At 37.1% G+C, this 16281-nt stretch overlaps 1 protein-coding gene across 1 annotated transcript in view; it reads left to right on the top strand.

The window, feature by feature from the left end:
• The window catches only part of LOC129718591 (neurogenic locus Notch protein), a 170563-nt gene that overhangs the window by 131558 nt on the left and 22724 nt on the right, over positions 1-16281 (top strand). Inside the window, exons 6-7 of the mRNA XM_055669511.1 lie at positions 100-612; positions 677-859. Coding sequence (XP_055525486.1) covers positions 100-612; positions 677-859 — 696 coding nt within the window. The remainder of the gene's footprint in view (positions 1-99; positions 613-676; positions 860-16281) is intronic.

The raw sequence follows: 16281 nt of genomic DNA, 5'->3' as shown, positions 1-16281 counted from the left end.
TTATCCGTCGCTGATAGCAACAGGTGCGTTGCGCCTGCATTTAAATGACCCGTTTAATTTACGGTTTTCTCTGTTTTCTCTTGTTCCACACTTTCACAGGCTTCCAAGGCAAAAATTGCGAGGAAAACATCGACGACTGCCCGGGTAATATGTGTCAAAACGGTGGCACCTGCATGGACGGGGTCAACGCGTATCACTGCAAGTGTCCGCCGAGCTTTACCGGTGAATATTGCGAAACGGACGTGGACGAGTGCGTTCAGCAGCCGACGATCTGCAAAAACGGTGCCACATGTACTAACACCCACGGAGGCTACAATTGCATTTGCGTCAACGGCTGGAACGGTCCCGATTGCAGTAACAATATTGACGATTGCGTGGATGCCGCTTGCTTCAATGGGGCAACCTGTATCGACGGAGTTGGGAGCTTTTACTGCCGGTGTACACCCGGAAAGACTGGATTGCTGTGCCATTTGGACGATGCTTGTACTTCGAATCCTTGCCATGCGGACGCAATCTGCGATACGAGCCCGATCAATGGATCGTTTACTTGCTCGTGTGCGATGGGTTACAAAGGCATCGACTGCTCGGAGGATATCGACGAGTGCGATCAAGGTGAGGTTCTTCTAGAGCGATTGCTTATTCTAATCGTAACTAATCTGTCATCTCCTACTCACAGGTTCTCCATGCGAACACAACGGCATTTGTGTCAACACGCCCGGCTCGTTTGCATGCAACTGTACCCAGGGGTTCACCGGACCGCGCTGCGAGACCAACGTAAACGAGTGCGAATCGCACCCGTGCCAGAACGAGGGCAGCTGCCTGGACGATCCGGGAACTTTTCGCTGCGTTTGCATGCCCGGTAAGTAGCACTTTCCTCGTCCAGTTTATTATTGTAGCGGTATTCAGCCCGAGCGAGACTCGTGTAGTAAATCAGTCAGGCCCCAAAATGAACACACGTAAAACTGAAAGGGCGAGTAGGTAAGGCAACAAGATACCTACATCCATCTTCGAAAGGTCAAACCGGTAAATCATAAACTGATTGTTTTCTTGTTTTCATATTCATATGTGCCCACACGACGAAGAATAGACACGGGGTGGGTTTTTTTTCCAGCCTGCGCCGGAGTTTCCAGACAGTTCACTTACCTTTTGCTGTTCTAGAGGGCTGATTTTTCAAACTTCGCGGATAGAAATGTGTGGAGTGGTTTCTTTGGTACTTAATAGTGATTTAAATATTGTCGAGCTGGGTAGAGGTCGATCGGAACAGAATAGAAACGGAAGTCCGATATAATTTCGTAACGGATTGTTCCGGAAGCTCGTAAAAGTCCGGTACAATTTCGACAGAAAAACAAATCGTAGACAGAAAGTCGTCTACTGTATTAGATAGTAACAAGTTGGTCTCCATCTATCTATCGATAGAAATTCGCTGCGAAATATTCTCGGCAATTTTAAGATAAATATTCAAAAAATCGCTGATTCTGGGTGAGTGTGTTATTTCTGTTTTTGAGTAATGTAAAAAAGCAAACCGCTGCTCGCCGATCATGGATTAAAAAGATTCAAAATTGTCATTTTATTATAAGCTGTTGGTTGGAAAAGTAGTGGGTGGTATCCAAAACACGGCCGCATGGTTGACGTAAGGCCACATGAATTTTCATCAATCAAGCTCTTTAGTTATATATGTGATGTCCCTAATAAGAACCGTTTTTATTGTTCGTGTGGACAAAAACGGAAAATGATAACGACTGCTTTCAAAAATGATGATCACTCACTGAAAAAAATGCTGGCTTTTTTGAAAAAACTCATCCACTTCATACAAAATATTGAAACGTCTTAGGAAAGACGATTACAGCTCGACTTTGCAACAGCATTTTAAACTCAGAACAAATACCTCATCCACACTAGAGTGACAATGACTGTATAGAAAAAAATTCTTCATCAAATTTAAAAAAAAAATGACCTGCGCAAAATTTTAGCTCAATCGGACCTTATCGGGCACCTCAAAGCACTCAAAGTTGTGGCTTTTTGACCCTCGAAATTTTACCACTATAGTACACTAAGGTCGCTTATTAACCGGCTATTTTTTCGCGTATTCCGGAATTTACGCGGTTTTTTACGCGTTTTTTAAGCGGACTCCGGAACTTACGCGGTATTTTATCTTACGCGGATTCCGGAATTTCTTTGCTCCGATTACAGAATTTACGTAGTTTTTTTTACGCTGATTCCGGAATTGATGTGGTTTTTTACGCGAATTCCGGTGCCAGAAAGTGTGTGTGTTATGTATCTTTAAGTAATTTGACATAAAAAAATGTAATTTTCCTAATTTCATGTACTCTTTCTTGGTAGGTTTTGGTGGGTCAAAAAATCACAACTTTGAGCGCTTTGAGACACCCATAAATCATGTCCGATTGAGATGAAATTTCATGCAGGTCATTTTTTGGGCCAAAAAACAAAATGCACATAGTCGGTTTTTGAAATTTGACATGACCTTTAGAGCCACCACACTAATCCATACCTGCAGGATGCAACACGCAACAGCGTAATATAACATTTCGTGGCTTAGAGTATTAAACGATACGAATTTGATTATTCTCTCTCCAAGCCGTAGCACAACACAACGTGTTGTTTTGTTTCGTGGCTGGGAACTCCATCCGGTTACACTGTTTGCCATCACGAATTGAGAAAAAATCCCTTTGCGTCCTACGAAACTGAGAGAATTACACAACTTGAAAAAAGGTGTGGCCACTTACAACAATGGTCTAGAATAAACATCGCAAACAATTTGCGCAATTGCAATTCCCATTCACTTTTTGACAGGAGTACAATTTGACAAAACAGTTTGCAAAAAAAATAGAATAAAAATGGATAAATTATTTCAGCAAACTGCTCTATAACGTCATCAGTGTCCTTCTTTTAGGCAGTAAACCCCTTTCATAGCGTATTCGTGTCGATTTCCCGATCCTTATCCCATCCTAATATTACAGTAAAATACAAACCAACAGTTTCTTCACGAAAGTTGTTCGATGCTTTTAATACTATGCTTACAGGGAGAAGCCTCGAGGTCATCAATATAGCCATCAACTGCAGTCTTTACTTCTTCATTGTTGACACACTTCACACTTCATAAAAAGAACCATTCTCTTAGAGTGCTTAATCTTATCAATAAGGTGAATTTATTCCATTGACTTTGATCACCTGTTGACCGGTATATTGTCACGATGAAACAAAACTTTCTTTTTTCGCCAAATTCGAACTTTTTTTTTCTCTGGATTCATTCAAACGCTCAAGTATTTCCCATTAAACACGCCGTCAATTATTTTTTCCTTTTTGAATATATCGAATTACACAGAGAAATACAACTTTTTCAGTCTTAACGATGGATCGAAACGCTACTATGTTTAATTTCCGACGTTTCGGCCTTTGGACTTTGGCTTCCTCAGGAAATATAATTATACCGATCGTTTCCATGCCAAATGATCTGGAAAATCGCAAAAATTTAATCGAATTTTGTTTTATTTGAATAAAAAAAGTTTTTCCAAAAAAATATTTTACTGAGCACTAAATTTTAAATTAACTAAAAAAAGAGTTTTATTTTTTTTTTAAACTTGAAGTTATAACAAAACTTTCGATGAGAGGTCCAGGATGAAGAAATGAAAAAGGATTTTATTTTATTAGGAATTGAGTTTTCTAACAAAGTGTTGCAACCCATACGGAAAATTTTGAAGATCTCTACAGAAGCGGAGAAGGTCGGAAATAGTTGTGCTACATAAATGATAAACGTTACCTAACTGATTCAAAAATTTAAAAAAAATAGAAATAAATTTTAAAAAAATATAATTTTAAAAATATGTTGAAAAAATTTAAAAAGTATTTTAAAATCAAAAATTTTCTATCAATATTTTAAAAAACAAGATTAAAAAATTTATAATTTAAAATTAAAATTAAAATTTTTAAAAATTAAAAAAATACAAGTTGACAAATCAATACACCCATACGGAAAATTTTGAAGATCTCTACAGAAAGGAAGGAGGTCGGAAATAGTTATTTTTATGCTACGCTAAATAGAATTAAATTTAAAAAAATATTCAAAAAGTATTTGAAAAATCCAAAAATTACAAGAATTATTTTGAAAAGATAAAGATTGAAAAATTTAAAATTAATAAAAATATTTAAAAAATATTTAAAAAAATCAATATATTTTTCCTTAAGTTCGACTGCCATACCATTACATCTAAAATAACTACAGTATCTAATTTTTCGTAAGAAATGGGTTTTTCGACTGTTAGGAGGATGAGACAAAAATAAAAGCCTTCTTATTTATTCGAAAACAACAAAAAAAAGTAAAATAAATTAAAAAAAATCTGAACCGATTATATATAGGATTTAATTATGAATAGTGAAAAAAATCGGAGGTTACATATAATCGAGTCCGACCTATATTAGATTTGAAAAATTCCAGTTTTTTTATAAAAATACGCTTTTTTATGAGTTATTTGTGGTTTTTCAGCAACACGCATAGATTATTTGAAACAAACGATCAATATAACACAATTCATTGACATCAAAGTGATTCGCTTTACGATTAGTTGTGTACAACTTTATATTACTTGAGGAAGACCAAGTCTAAAGGCCGAAACGTCGGACATAAACCATAGTAACGTTCAGACTGAAGAAGCCGTATTTTTCTATGAATTTTATGTTACAGTCGTTTTTTAATTTATATCGAAATTTCAATTAAAAATGTTCCATGTGCTCCCAGAAAACCGATGCTGAACCGATCAATTTGAAGATTGGTTAGAAGTAAAAGTTTCAAATAAAAATATTATTGGTCATTTGATTATTGTTTGAGTACATGAATGAAAGGAACAGAACAACTTGGGCTTACGTATAGCTAGTACAACTTCAGATTTTCTGCAGCAGACTTGGTAGATTTCATTTTTTCCCTCGGATTTATTAAATGAAACACTCTGTGTTTGAGTGACACCAAAGACACCAGTCATGCGGTGAACTATTCGTTATTTATACGACTGACAGGAATGTCTCATCACACATAGAAGAGTCAGTTGATGCTGATAAATCTTATAGACCTGCGTGATCGAGACCAAAGTCAGTCTGAGTGTGTAGTTAGGGATGAGCAATAGAAAAAGTCGGCAGTGGAATGTGATACGCATATAGATTGTGGAGCAGTACCACCGTCCCCCGTAGTTTAATTGGTAAAAACACCATGCCGGAGATTACAGGCTCAAGTCCTGTCGAAATGCGGTATATTTTTCCAATTCTGTATCATATTTCCAGTTCGCTTATTTTTTCGCTTTCCTTGCTGCACACATTGTCTGCTTAATGAACTTGAATGTTAACGGGTGAAAACCGTTGTTAAAAATAGAAATTTAGTTCGAAAGCTTCTTAGTTACAATGCTTTGTTTAGGTATATGGTTTAATGCATACACCAGAAATCGAAAATGTTCGATGAAAATTTAACATATTTTCAAGGTCAAATTGGTTTGAAACGATCTGAAACAATTAGACAAATTCGTAATTAGGAAAAAATATAATCACCATTCTGAACCGAATATAAATTTGTATATCGAAAACTATTCTTTTATAATTCTCTAAATTTCCTTCCACAGTACTAATTCTTTTGGATTTTTTTTATTTAGAAATTACTGAAAGCTTCTCATAGGATACTGAGGTACTAAATTTAATTCCTCACGTAACACTTTTTGCAGTAAGTTACAGCTACATGAAGAGAATACTAAAGTAGTAAAACTAGGCAGCAAATTTGTTGAACCTTCATCTCATAACCGGCAACAACGAAAAAGGTCCTGATCGTCCATTGAGAAACCGTACGTTACGAGATCGGCCCCTGTGGTCTACTTTCCCCACCTACCCATAGGCTTGTCAGGAATGTGGTAGCTGTGGGCTGAACGTGTTCAGCATAATTAGTATTAATCAATCGAACATCATTGGCTGCATGTCATCGATCCCAGCGCTTCGTCCACCGTTATGCTGCAGCACAATCGAGACTGAGATGCCATATCTACGGAATTAATTGCGCACGTTCTCTATCAGCCTCGAAGCATTGGATGAGATGCACTGTTAATTACAACAAAACAAATCTGGCATCACTGTGCTGCAGTGGTAGAAATGGCCACATAAACCAACCCGCGAGCATGAAGGCGAAGGAGTGCAAGCATTCTTTGCTAAACGACATCCCACTGCAGATTGTTGGGATTTATTTATCTCTAAGTTGGGCTCTTTTTTCTCCCGCTTACGTTGCTTCTGCTAGTTTTCCGCTGTTGCATTAATTTGAGGACGATTGGCCAGCGCACACAGTTCGCACACAGCTTCTTCTTCAACGGAGCATCCACCGGATCGCATTGCTTCGCGTGGCATCATGGCAGAGCACGGCGCGGAGAAAAGAACATAAATATTTCCACTTGATTTTCTTTCTAGATTATGTCCCAGGTCTTCTTGCACTGAACCAGTGTAGCAACATCTCATCTCATCTCATGCTCATTTAATGCTTTATGCTTCATGATGAGTCCAGTGTACTGTTGTGTAGGTACAATCTTGCAGAAGCTAGCTGAAATTGTATGTTCCTCTGGTTGCTTACCGCGGGGAAACTGGATATTGGGATGTAGGAAGAACTAGGAAGATGATAAAATTACAACGAACATCTTAGTCATCGCTTCTTTTTTTCGGTTAGTTGCTTGTCTCTGGTACGGAATCGAATTGTTGTGTGACCATCCAGCGGTGGCCGTCTCACACCGTTAGCCGGAGCTGGGAGCGCGGGCTCAGGCACAACGTGATCTGATAATATGTGGGTTCATTATGAAATACATCATTTGCGCCCGTGAAATACGCTCTGACTGGTGTTGACCATATACACGTACATAGCTATCACAGGTAGCGGGAGCTGGACGGTACAGAGATGCTTCTCACGCTGTTTTGATACACTTTTCGCATTCGCCAGTAGCCAGGTATGCTCCATCCCGTGACATTCTGGAGCTTCAATAAGAATGACAAAGCACTTTAACCACCGGCCGATCTAGCGTGTCTGAACTTGGATAAAATTCGGCCCGAAGTTCCCTCGGAATGCAATCCAAATAGTTTGATTTTATTACCTAAAATAAAAATAATTTCCAACTGCTTTACATACCTGCATCAGCAAAGAACTCGCGCAGGCAAATAACCGCAAATCATCTGTCTCTCATTTGCAACCCGAGTGGGTGTGATCGTGCAATTAGCCACCTATGACCCACTAATTGAATCAATCTGCTGAGCAAACTTCCCCACTCCCTCTACCGCCGAACAGGATGATCCACGCCTAAGCGGTCCATTATACGCCTACAGTCCGTCGGTATCAGATTGCGCCGCAGCGATCGAATGGAACGAACTGTACGACCAGCGACGTGATTTCGGGATTACGCCATCTCACCTTGGGTCCGTGCCGGGCTGGCTGTGATGGCCAAAAAAAAACGATTCTTCGCGTCGTTGTATTTCAAAGTGTCTGCACTACATGACAGATCTGCCTCACGAAGGCGAAGATCGCGCTCGACCCCTTTTTTCCCTATACCCCCTTCTGCTGCTGCTATTTTTCTTGCCATGACCAAGACGGGCGAAAATGCATAGCAATAACGGACCGCTATCCAGCCAAACAGCCAAATATTGCTTATTAATTTAATTTAAGATTCGTGTTTTTGGTTTTTTGTCTTCTTTCCCACTTTTTGTCTCACTGGCGAGGTTATACACAGGGAAATTTGAATAAATCTGCGAACGCGACGAATTGTGATATAGCTCTCCGCAGGCTGAATACCGGTCCACAACAGCAGCAGCAGCAGCATGACACTAAAAGTGCGCTCGTGTAATCGTTAATCTTTTGCGTGGAACAGCCTTTTTTCCGCGGGGAGGTCAAACCACCAGCGGCAGCGGTAACGTGATCGTGGGCGTGCCAACTTCTTGGCTGCTGCTGCTGTTGCCGAGATTGAAATTGATTTTTTGCACAAAGCTAAGAACAGCAAGCTTGCAAGAGCTTTGTTAATTGCTACAATATTGAAAATATATCTGCTACATATCATTTATGCATGTACAAATCTGAACCCCATAAATTTGAACAGTTCTCACGAGTTTACATTTCATAATGTGACTTTAATTTCTTTTCTCATGCTGACGTAAAAATGAACATAAAACGTTATTCTTGAGTTCGCGGTGTTTCATGTTAAATGTTAAAATCTTTGGTTATCGATTTCTCGTAAATTTCGGCCACTTCTGCTTCCTACCGCCTTTCATCATGATTTCATCAGTTCCTATGCATCTAAATTACGTAACCGTTTTATTGTATCATTCTATTCTGTTCTATCCATTTCTAATTTCTGACATCGTCAGAATTTTATCAATTTCAGCTAACCAGGAGTAGGAGTATACGTTTATTTTACACAAGCACTCGCTTGATTTGTTCATTTTTTACAGTTACGACCTGTTGCTGGTAAGCAAATAAAAAAAAGCAAATATATCAGCAGTTGTCGTTTAGCGTACAACACGATAAATTACAAGCCTGTACAGAAGATGCGAGCCAATTCGTCGTTAATAATGCGTGGTGCCTCGAGTGGCGCAGGTTTAATCATTTGAACAGTCATAACATGAATAGGTTAAAACTCAAATTTATAATATTATTTTGAAACTGGTTTTCAGCTGACTTCTGGTTTGAAACAGTTGTAACAGGAAATCACCCTATGCTCATTAAACTAGGCAGCTAGCTTCTTTTCGGACTGCTAAATTTACTTGTCAGACACTAGTTTACAGGATGGTGAAGTACCTCAATCGGACTGTCGGATTCTTTCTAGAACACTAAAAAAACAAACAAGCAAAATTTAAGCTTATCCGCTTTTTTTTGTTTTCCTCTTCGCCGTCAATGGTGGTGATGTCCGGAATTACAGCAGAAATTTACGATGTTACTTCCAAGCTACTCTTGCAGCAGACATCGACGGAGTTGGTGTTTTTCTTAGCACTTAACCGGAAGCAGCCAAGAGCTTTGCTTTCATGGGGCACAAAGTATGAAAATATACTAATTGAAAAGCGCGCTCTCAAACTAAACAAAAACGACGCGCGCGTTTTGACGTAGAACTACGTCTTACTTTAGCATACCACACAGGGATGCAAACTGAAAAACTGGGACGAAATTTGTCTCTTTTCAAATGCTTATAGGTCGGTTGGTTTTTAACCGATTTTCTTCATTCTTGCAGCAATCGATTGGAAAATTATACCAATCGATTGTTTCATTACTAGGGTAATGAAACACTCAATGCATTTGTTAATAGTGTACGTAGTTATACGTCATTTATGCGGTCGTGTCTTGAATACAACCTCCTACTTTTTTACCATTATCCACTGTGGACCAAAACAAACCCAACTAGACGTCCAGTTCAGCACCAGTTTCTGACAGCTAGAGGAAAATTCTGGCCTTTCAATCCTTGAACATGTATTCACAAACATGACAAAAAATACGACACCTATCTATCGCAAATAAATCGTTCAAAAACGTAAAAATGACCGAAAAATAAACAAATTCACGTGACCGAGCAGAGCGCACATTGGTGTGTGGTTTTCATGTCTGGTACACGCTAGTGTAGCGGTACCAAATATTGGGGTAATTTTTCACTCAATACTAAAATTGCAGCTGAGCAGATTACAACTTTTAGCTACAAGTAAAAATCTATAGATAAAGTAATGTGAAAATCAATTAACGAATCTAATATTGTTCATTATTTTAGCCGCAATAATAATATGTACTTGATATCAAAAAATCAATTTTTGCTGAATTTAAGGCACACACTTCCGATTGTTTATATTAAATTGATGCTTGTATAAAAAAATCTATAGAATTATTTTTTTTCTACTCAGAATCTGAAAATCTATATGAGCAGTTCCTGATACGCTACTTTAAACAAAACTTACGTTTATTTCTTTTGAGACGATGCGTTTAAGTTACAATTTAACGATAGAATTGTGCGGATATCAGAAGAAATCACAATCAAAACTCTATTACGTTGTTTTTATAATGTTTTTTTTTTAAAAAAAAAAACGCGTTTACGGATGATTGTCGAAATAAAACGTTTTTTTTTTTTTGGTTTTCTCCACTGTACGTGTAAAAAAATGTTTTACTGTATTTCCCATCTCTCTGGCTAAGCTCGAATGCCGTTACGATAACAGTGTTTATTTTTTGAGGCTATTCAGGCAATCAAGCCATTTTTCAATGTCTTCAACTGAGCAGAACTGCTGATCAGTCAGACCATGACCATCGAACAGAACGAATGATAATCGGAAATATGGCGGGTGAGGTAGGACTTTCTAATTAGGCGTTTCATTATGAGCGGCTTTAGCATTTATGCATTTATGAGCGGCTTTAGCAGTATGAGGCCGAGCGTTGTCATGCACTAGAATCACTTTTTCGTGTCTCTGCTCGTAATGCGGCCGTTCTTTGCGCAGTGCTCGGCCCAATCGCATCACTTGAAGTAGATATTGTTGCCCCGTGATGGTTTCATTCGGTTTCAAAACCGCATAATACATAACATCGACCTGGTCCCATTAAATACGCAAGATAACCTTCCCAGCGGGTATATTCGGCCAAGCCGACGACGTAGAAGACTGACCAGGCCGTCCCCATGACTTTCTGTTCTTTGGGCTGCTGTAAAAAATCCTTTTTTTGCCACCCGCTTCGGTGTGATGAAGAAAATCCTGCCTTTTTACAGCTGAAGCAGTTGTTTACAGGCGAGAAAACGACGCTCAATATTCCTTGGCTTCAAGTTAAAAGGAACCTTGCTTTTGAAACTTTTTCAAAACATGCAACCGCTTGCAAATGGCTTGGCGGATACCTCCTAATAAAGACAAAAGTTTTTCCTGCGTTTGGCGTAGATGCTCATTAACCAGTGCCTCCAATTCAGCGTCTTAGCGAGAACTTAGTTGCGCACTAGGGTGTCCCAAAAAAATCGATGTTGAAAAAGTCAAGGTGCTCAGCCCTAAATTGAAAAAAATGTTATTTATAGCATTTTTGTAGAACATTTCGACTTTCTAAAAGGTCGTTTTCAGGTTGCCCAAACGAAAAAATGACTTTTTTAAGCTTCAAACCCACTTTTTTGCACTTTTTTCCATTCTGTTCGATTCCTACATTTTTTCGTACATTTTTTTATTTTTGTGGGGTTGTTTTTGAATATTTTGCCTGGTTTGGTTCAGCATTGTATTCAGTTTTTTGACTCCCAGAGCCCATTAAACATCACAAAAAAAATAATTTTTCTAATAATTTTTAGATAAAACCCTTCAAATCACAAACAAAAAAAAACTTTGAGCAAGAACTGAAATTTTCGTTGCAAAGCGGGATTTACCACGAAAATTTACATGAAAAAAGATACTTGATATCTTATTGAGGAGCTGAGATATTGGCATTTTTCTATGTGATGGAAAACTATGCATTTTAACAAATATGTTGGATAACATTTTTATTTTGGGAGATAAAAAATAACAATGTTCAGAAAACAAATGCATTTTGGATGGCTGATAACTTAGTAGAAGGTTTCAAAATTTGGAAAAATCTGCGAAAAAAATTAGAACGAAAATTATGATTCTTCGTGCCTTCTAATAGAAAACTCAATGTTGCTCGTAATATGTAAGAGATAGTAACATGATGTCTTCGGTAAAGTTTCTTGTTTTAAGATAACCTAAAACTTTGTCGATGACACCTTGCGTCTATCTCATTCTGATTAAAAAGTAAATTTTTTATCTCACTTATTGGTGGATTCATCACCCTTCTTTCTACATTAAAAGATGTATTTTTAAAAATCCTGAAACTTCTCCGAACATACCTCATGGCTATAATCAACATTTGAATCACTATTAAGGAAATTATACGCACAAACGACAAAATTAAACACTGTGCAATGGAGATATTGAGCTTTAGTGGCAGCAGTGCGTCTTGAACTGTCCTACAGATCAGACGTTTTTTCGGTTGCTTGTGGACTGGTCTTTGACTGCCTATAGCTACAAAGTTTGTGTTTTGTCAGTGTGTCTTTTAAAGACTACCTGAAAGTTATTTCCCATCAGTCTTTCTCAAGACTACCTACTTTTGAATTTAACATTTGTTTTAACTTTTTTCGTATCACCTGAAATGGCTGGACGGAAAAAGAAACCTCGCATCGCTGCGGGGAGGAAAAGAGAGGCATCTCTTTCTGACACATCGAGTGTCTGTAGTGACAATCCTTTTGATATTTTGCCTGAGCAAGAAGCTGGTGAAATGGAAGTTACCAATAATGAAACTATACAAAATATTAAATCTTTAAAAAAGGAGAAAGTTCCACCTATTGTGGTAACTATTTCTTCTGAATTTAATATATTCAAAAAGGAACTTTCAACGTTTGTTTCTGACGTTAAAGTTACCTATCAAATTGGCCGTAGAGGTGAATGCCGCTTATTAGCCGACTCAGTAAAGGGTCGTGATCGTCTTATTCAGTATTTAACTGACAAGATGTACAAATTTTTTACATATGACACCAAGAACGCCAAGCCGTTCAAGGTTGTCTTGAAGGGTCTTACCAACGATCAAACCGTTGATGAGATCAAACTTACTTTAACAGAATTACTTGGCATAGCCCCTACCCAAGTAATTCTAATGAAACAAAAATCACGAGGCGAAAACAGTCAGAGAACTGGAATTTCCCTTGTTAATTATTTAATTCATTTTAACCGCAATGAGGTTAACAACTTAAAATTTTTTGAAAAAGCACATGCTTTGTATAATGTGCGTGTAAAGTGGGAAACTTATAGGAAGTATGGCGGAGGTGAAAAGCATATCACCCAATGTCGTACTTGCCAACGTTATGGCCATGGTTCCAAATTCTGTAACATGGACCAAAAATGTCTTAATTGTGGAGACTCTTCTCACAAAAAGGACACATGTCCTGTGAAAGAGAGTAAAAATTTTCGCTGTGCGAATTGTAACGGCAACCATATGTCAAATTTTTATCAATGCCCAGTCCGTTTAGCAATTGTTAAGGCAAGGCAAGGTAAACAAAATTCAATTTCTCAATTAAAACCAACTTCAAAACAAAATTCTCCAAGCGTACCAGTGACGCATAGTTTACCTACTCCTTTGCATACCCGTTTAACTTATGCACAGGTTACAGGTAGTTCGAACATTATACCGCCTAGTGTTGGTAGTTCGAAAATGACCGTTAATATGGGTAAGCAAAACACGCTAGAAAATAATTGTACACCTATTACTCCAGCTAATATTGCTGCCGAAAATATTTTTTCTAATGTCAACTGCCTGGGGCCTATTACGGCAGGTAAACTTTCTTTTTTGCAACAAGCAATGTTCGATATGTGAAGAAAAAAAAAAAAAAGCAATGTTCGATCTTATGAACGCCATGTTGCAGGCAAAATCAATGTTTGAAGCCATTCAAATAGGCACAAATTTTACTATTAAAATTGTTTCTAATTTAAAATTTAGCAATGATTTTAAATAAAACAATTTAAATATTAAATTGGAATGCTCGCTCATTGAAGGCCAATGAGAATGAGCTTTTTAATTTTTTAACAGTAAATAATGTGCATATTGCAATTATTACTGAAACATTTTTGAAACCTAACATAAAATTAAAATATGATCCCAATTACGTGGTTCATAGATATGATAGGATTCAGGGTTCCGGCGGTGGAGTTGCAATTGTTATTCATCGCCGAATCAAACATCGTGCTCTTCCCCATCTTGAGACGAAAGTAATTGAAACTTTGGGAATTGAAGTTCAAACTGAGCTTGGGATTTTATTTATTGCCGCAGCATATTTACCATTTCAATGCACACGCGAGCTCAAAAATTATTTTAAAGGTGATTTACAAAAACTCACCAGAAATCGTTCGAAATTTTTCATAATCGGCGATTTTAACGCTAAACATCGTTCATGGAATAATTCTCAAAGTAATTCCAATGGCAAAATTTTATTCAATGATTGTTCTTCAGGATACTATTCTATTTTGTCTCCGAATAGTCCTACATGCTTTTCTTCTGTAAGAAACCCTTCAACAATTGATTTGGTGCTGACAGATCAAAGTCATGTATGTAGTGATTTGATCACACATGCTGACTTTGATTCTGACCATCTTCCAATAACTTTTTCTTTATCACATGAATCAATTTTAAACCCTATGAGCTCTGTTTTTAATTATAACAAAGCTAATTGGGAAAGATACAAAAATTATATTGAGAGAAATTTCAATAATGAGCTTGATATGCAAAACGAAGTGAATATTGATTCCGCTTTGGAAGCATTAAAATGTGCAATTGTTGATGCCAGGAATTATTCTGTTCCAAAGGCTCAAGTGAAATTTGATTCACCAATAATTGACGAAAATCTTCAACTTCTAATTCGTTTGAAAAATGTCCGCAGACGTCAATATCAACGTTCTCGTGACCCTGTTTTTAAAACTATTTATAAAGATTTACAGAAAGAGATTAAACATAGATTTACTCTTCTGAGAAATCAAAATTTTGAGACTAAAGTTGAAAAATTGAAACCATATTCAAAACCATTTTGGAAGCTGTCGAAGATTCTTAAGAAACCTTCAAAGCCTATTCCAGTTTTAAAAGATGGTGAACGTTTTCTTGTATCCAATGAACAAAAGGCTCAAAGACTTGCTCAGCAGTTTGAGAGTGTTCATAACTCAAATTTGAATTTTGTGAGTCCAATTGAAAATGAAGTCACACGTCAATTTGATTTAATTTCTTCCCAGAATTTTTTACCTGCAGAAATAATTGAAACTAACTTGAATGAGATTAAATCAATTATTAAAAATTTCAAAAATATGAAAGCACCTGGTGACGATGGAATCTTTAATATACTAATCAAACATCTCCCTGAGAGCACAATGGATTTTTTAGTGAAAATTTTCAATTGCTGCTTCAAAATTGCATATTTTCCCAAATTATGGAAAAATGCAAAAATTACTCCCATTTTAAAACCGGATAAGAACCCAGCTGAAGTTTCAAGTTATCGACCAATCAGTTTGCTTTCTTCAATAAGTAAACTGTTTGAGAGAGTTATTCTTAACAGATTGATGTCACACATCAACGAAAATTCAATTTTTGCAAATGAACAGTTTGGATTTCGCCATGGGCATTCCACAACTCATCAATTGCTCAGAGTTACTAATATGATACGAGCTAACAAATCTGAAGGTTATTCCACTGGAGCTGCTCTTTTAGACATAGAAAAAGCATTCGACAGTGTTTGGCATAAAGGTTTGATTGCGAAATTGCAAACTTTTAATTTTCCAATTTTCCTAATCAAAATTTTAAAAAATTATCTTACTGATCGAACTCTGCAGGTTGTCTATCAGAATTCAAAATCTGATAGATTTCCTGTCAGAGCAGGTGTGCCTCAAGGTTCAGTCTTGGGTCCAGTCCTGTACAACATATTCACTTCAGATCTTCCTGATTTGCCTCCAGGATGCACAACGTCATTGTTCTGCGATGACACAAGCATTTCCGTAAAAGGAAAAAGTCTTCGTGTCATATGCAGTCGATTGCAGAAAAGTTTAGATATTTTTTCTTCCTACTTGCAAAAGTGGAAAATCTCTCCCAATGCTTCTAAAACTCAAATGATAATTTTTCCGCATAAGCCTAGGGCTTCTTTTCTCAAGCCAAACAATAATCACGTTGTCAAGATGAATGGGGTTATTTTAAGTTGGTCCGATAAGGTTAAGTACTTGGGACTAATTTATGATAAAAAACTTATTTTCAAAGAGCACATTGAGAGTATACAAGCCAAGTGCATCAAATATACGAGATGTTTATATCCTCTCATTAACAGGAATTCTAAACTTTGTTTAAAGAACAAACTTTTGATTTACAAACAAATTTTTAGACCAGCAATGCTTTATGCTGTACCGATCTGGTCAAGTTGCTGTTCAACAAGGAAGAAAACGCTCCAAAGGATTCAGAATAAAATTCTGAAAATGATTTTGAAGCGTCCTCCTTGGTTTGGTACACTCGAATTACATAGACTTACTGGTGTTGAACCATTAGAAGCTATGTCAAATAAAATTATTAACAATTTTCGACAAAAATCGTTGCAATCCTCAATTGCTACGATAAGCTCTCTTTATAGCCAATAAGTTAGCAATTAAGTTAGTTGTCAGTTTACTTCCCCTTTTCTGACAAGTAGGTTTAAATCCCTACGAATGATAAGTCCTAATTGCGAAAGCAAACAAATCCTAACAATTAAAATTACAAATTTCTAA

Source organism: Wyeomyia smithii, chromosome 1 (assembly GCF_029784165.1).
Source record: "Wyeomyia smithii strain HCP4-BCI-WySm-NY-G18 chromosome 1, ASM2978416v1, whole genome shotgun sequence".
Classification (NCBI taxonomy): domain Eukaryota; kingdom Metazoa; phylum Arthropoda; class Insecta; order Diptera; family Culicidae; genus Wyeomyia; species Wyeomyia smithii.
This window is presented reverse-complemented; position numbering and strand designations above follow the sequence as displayed.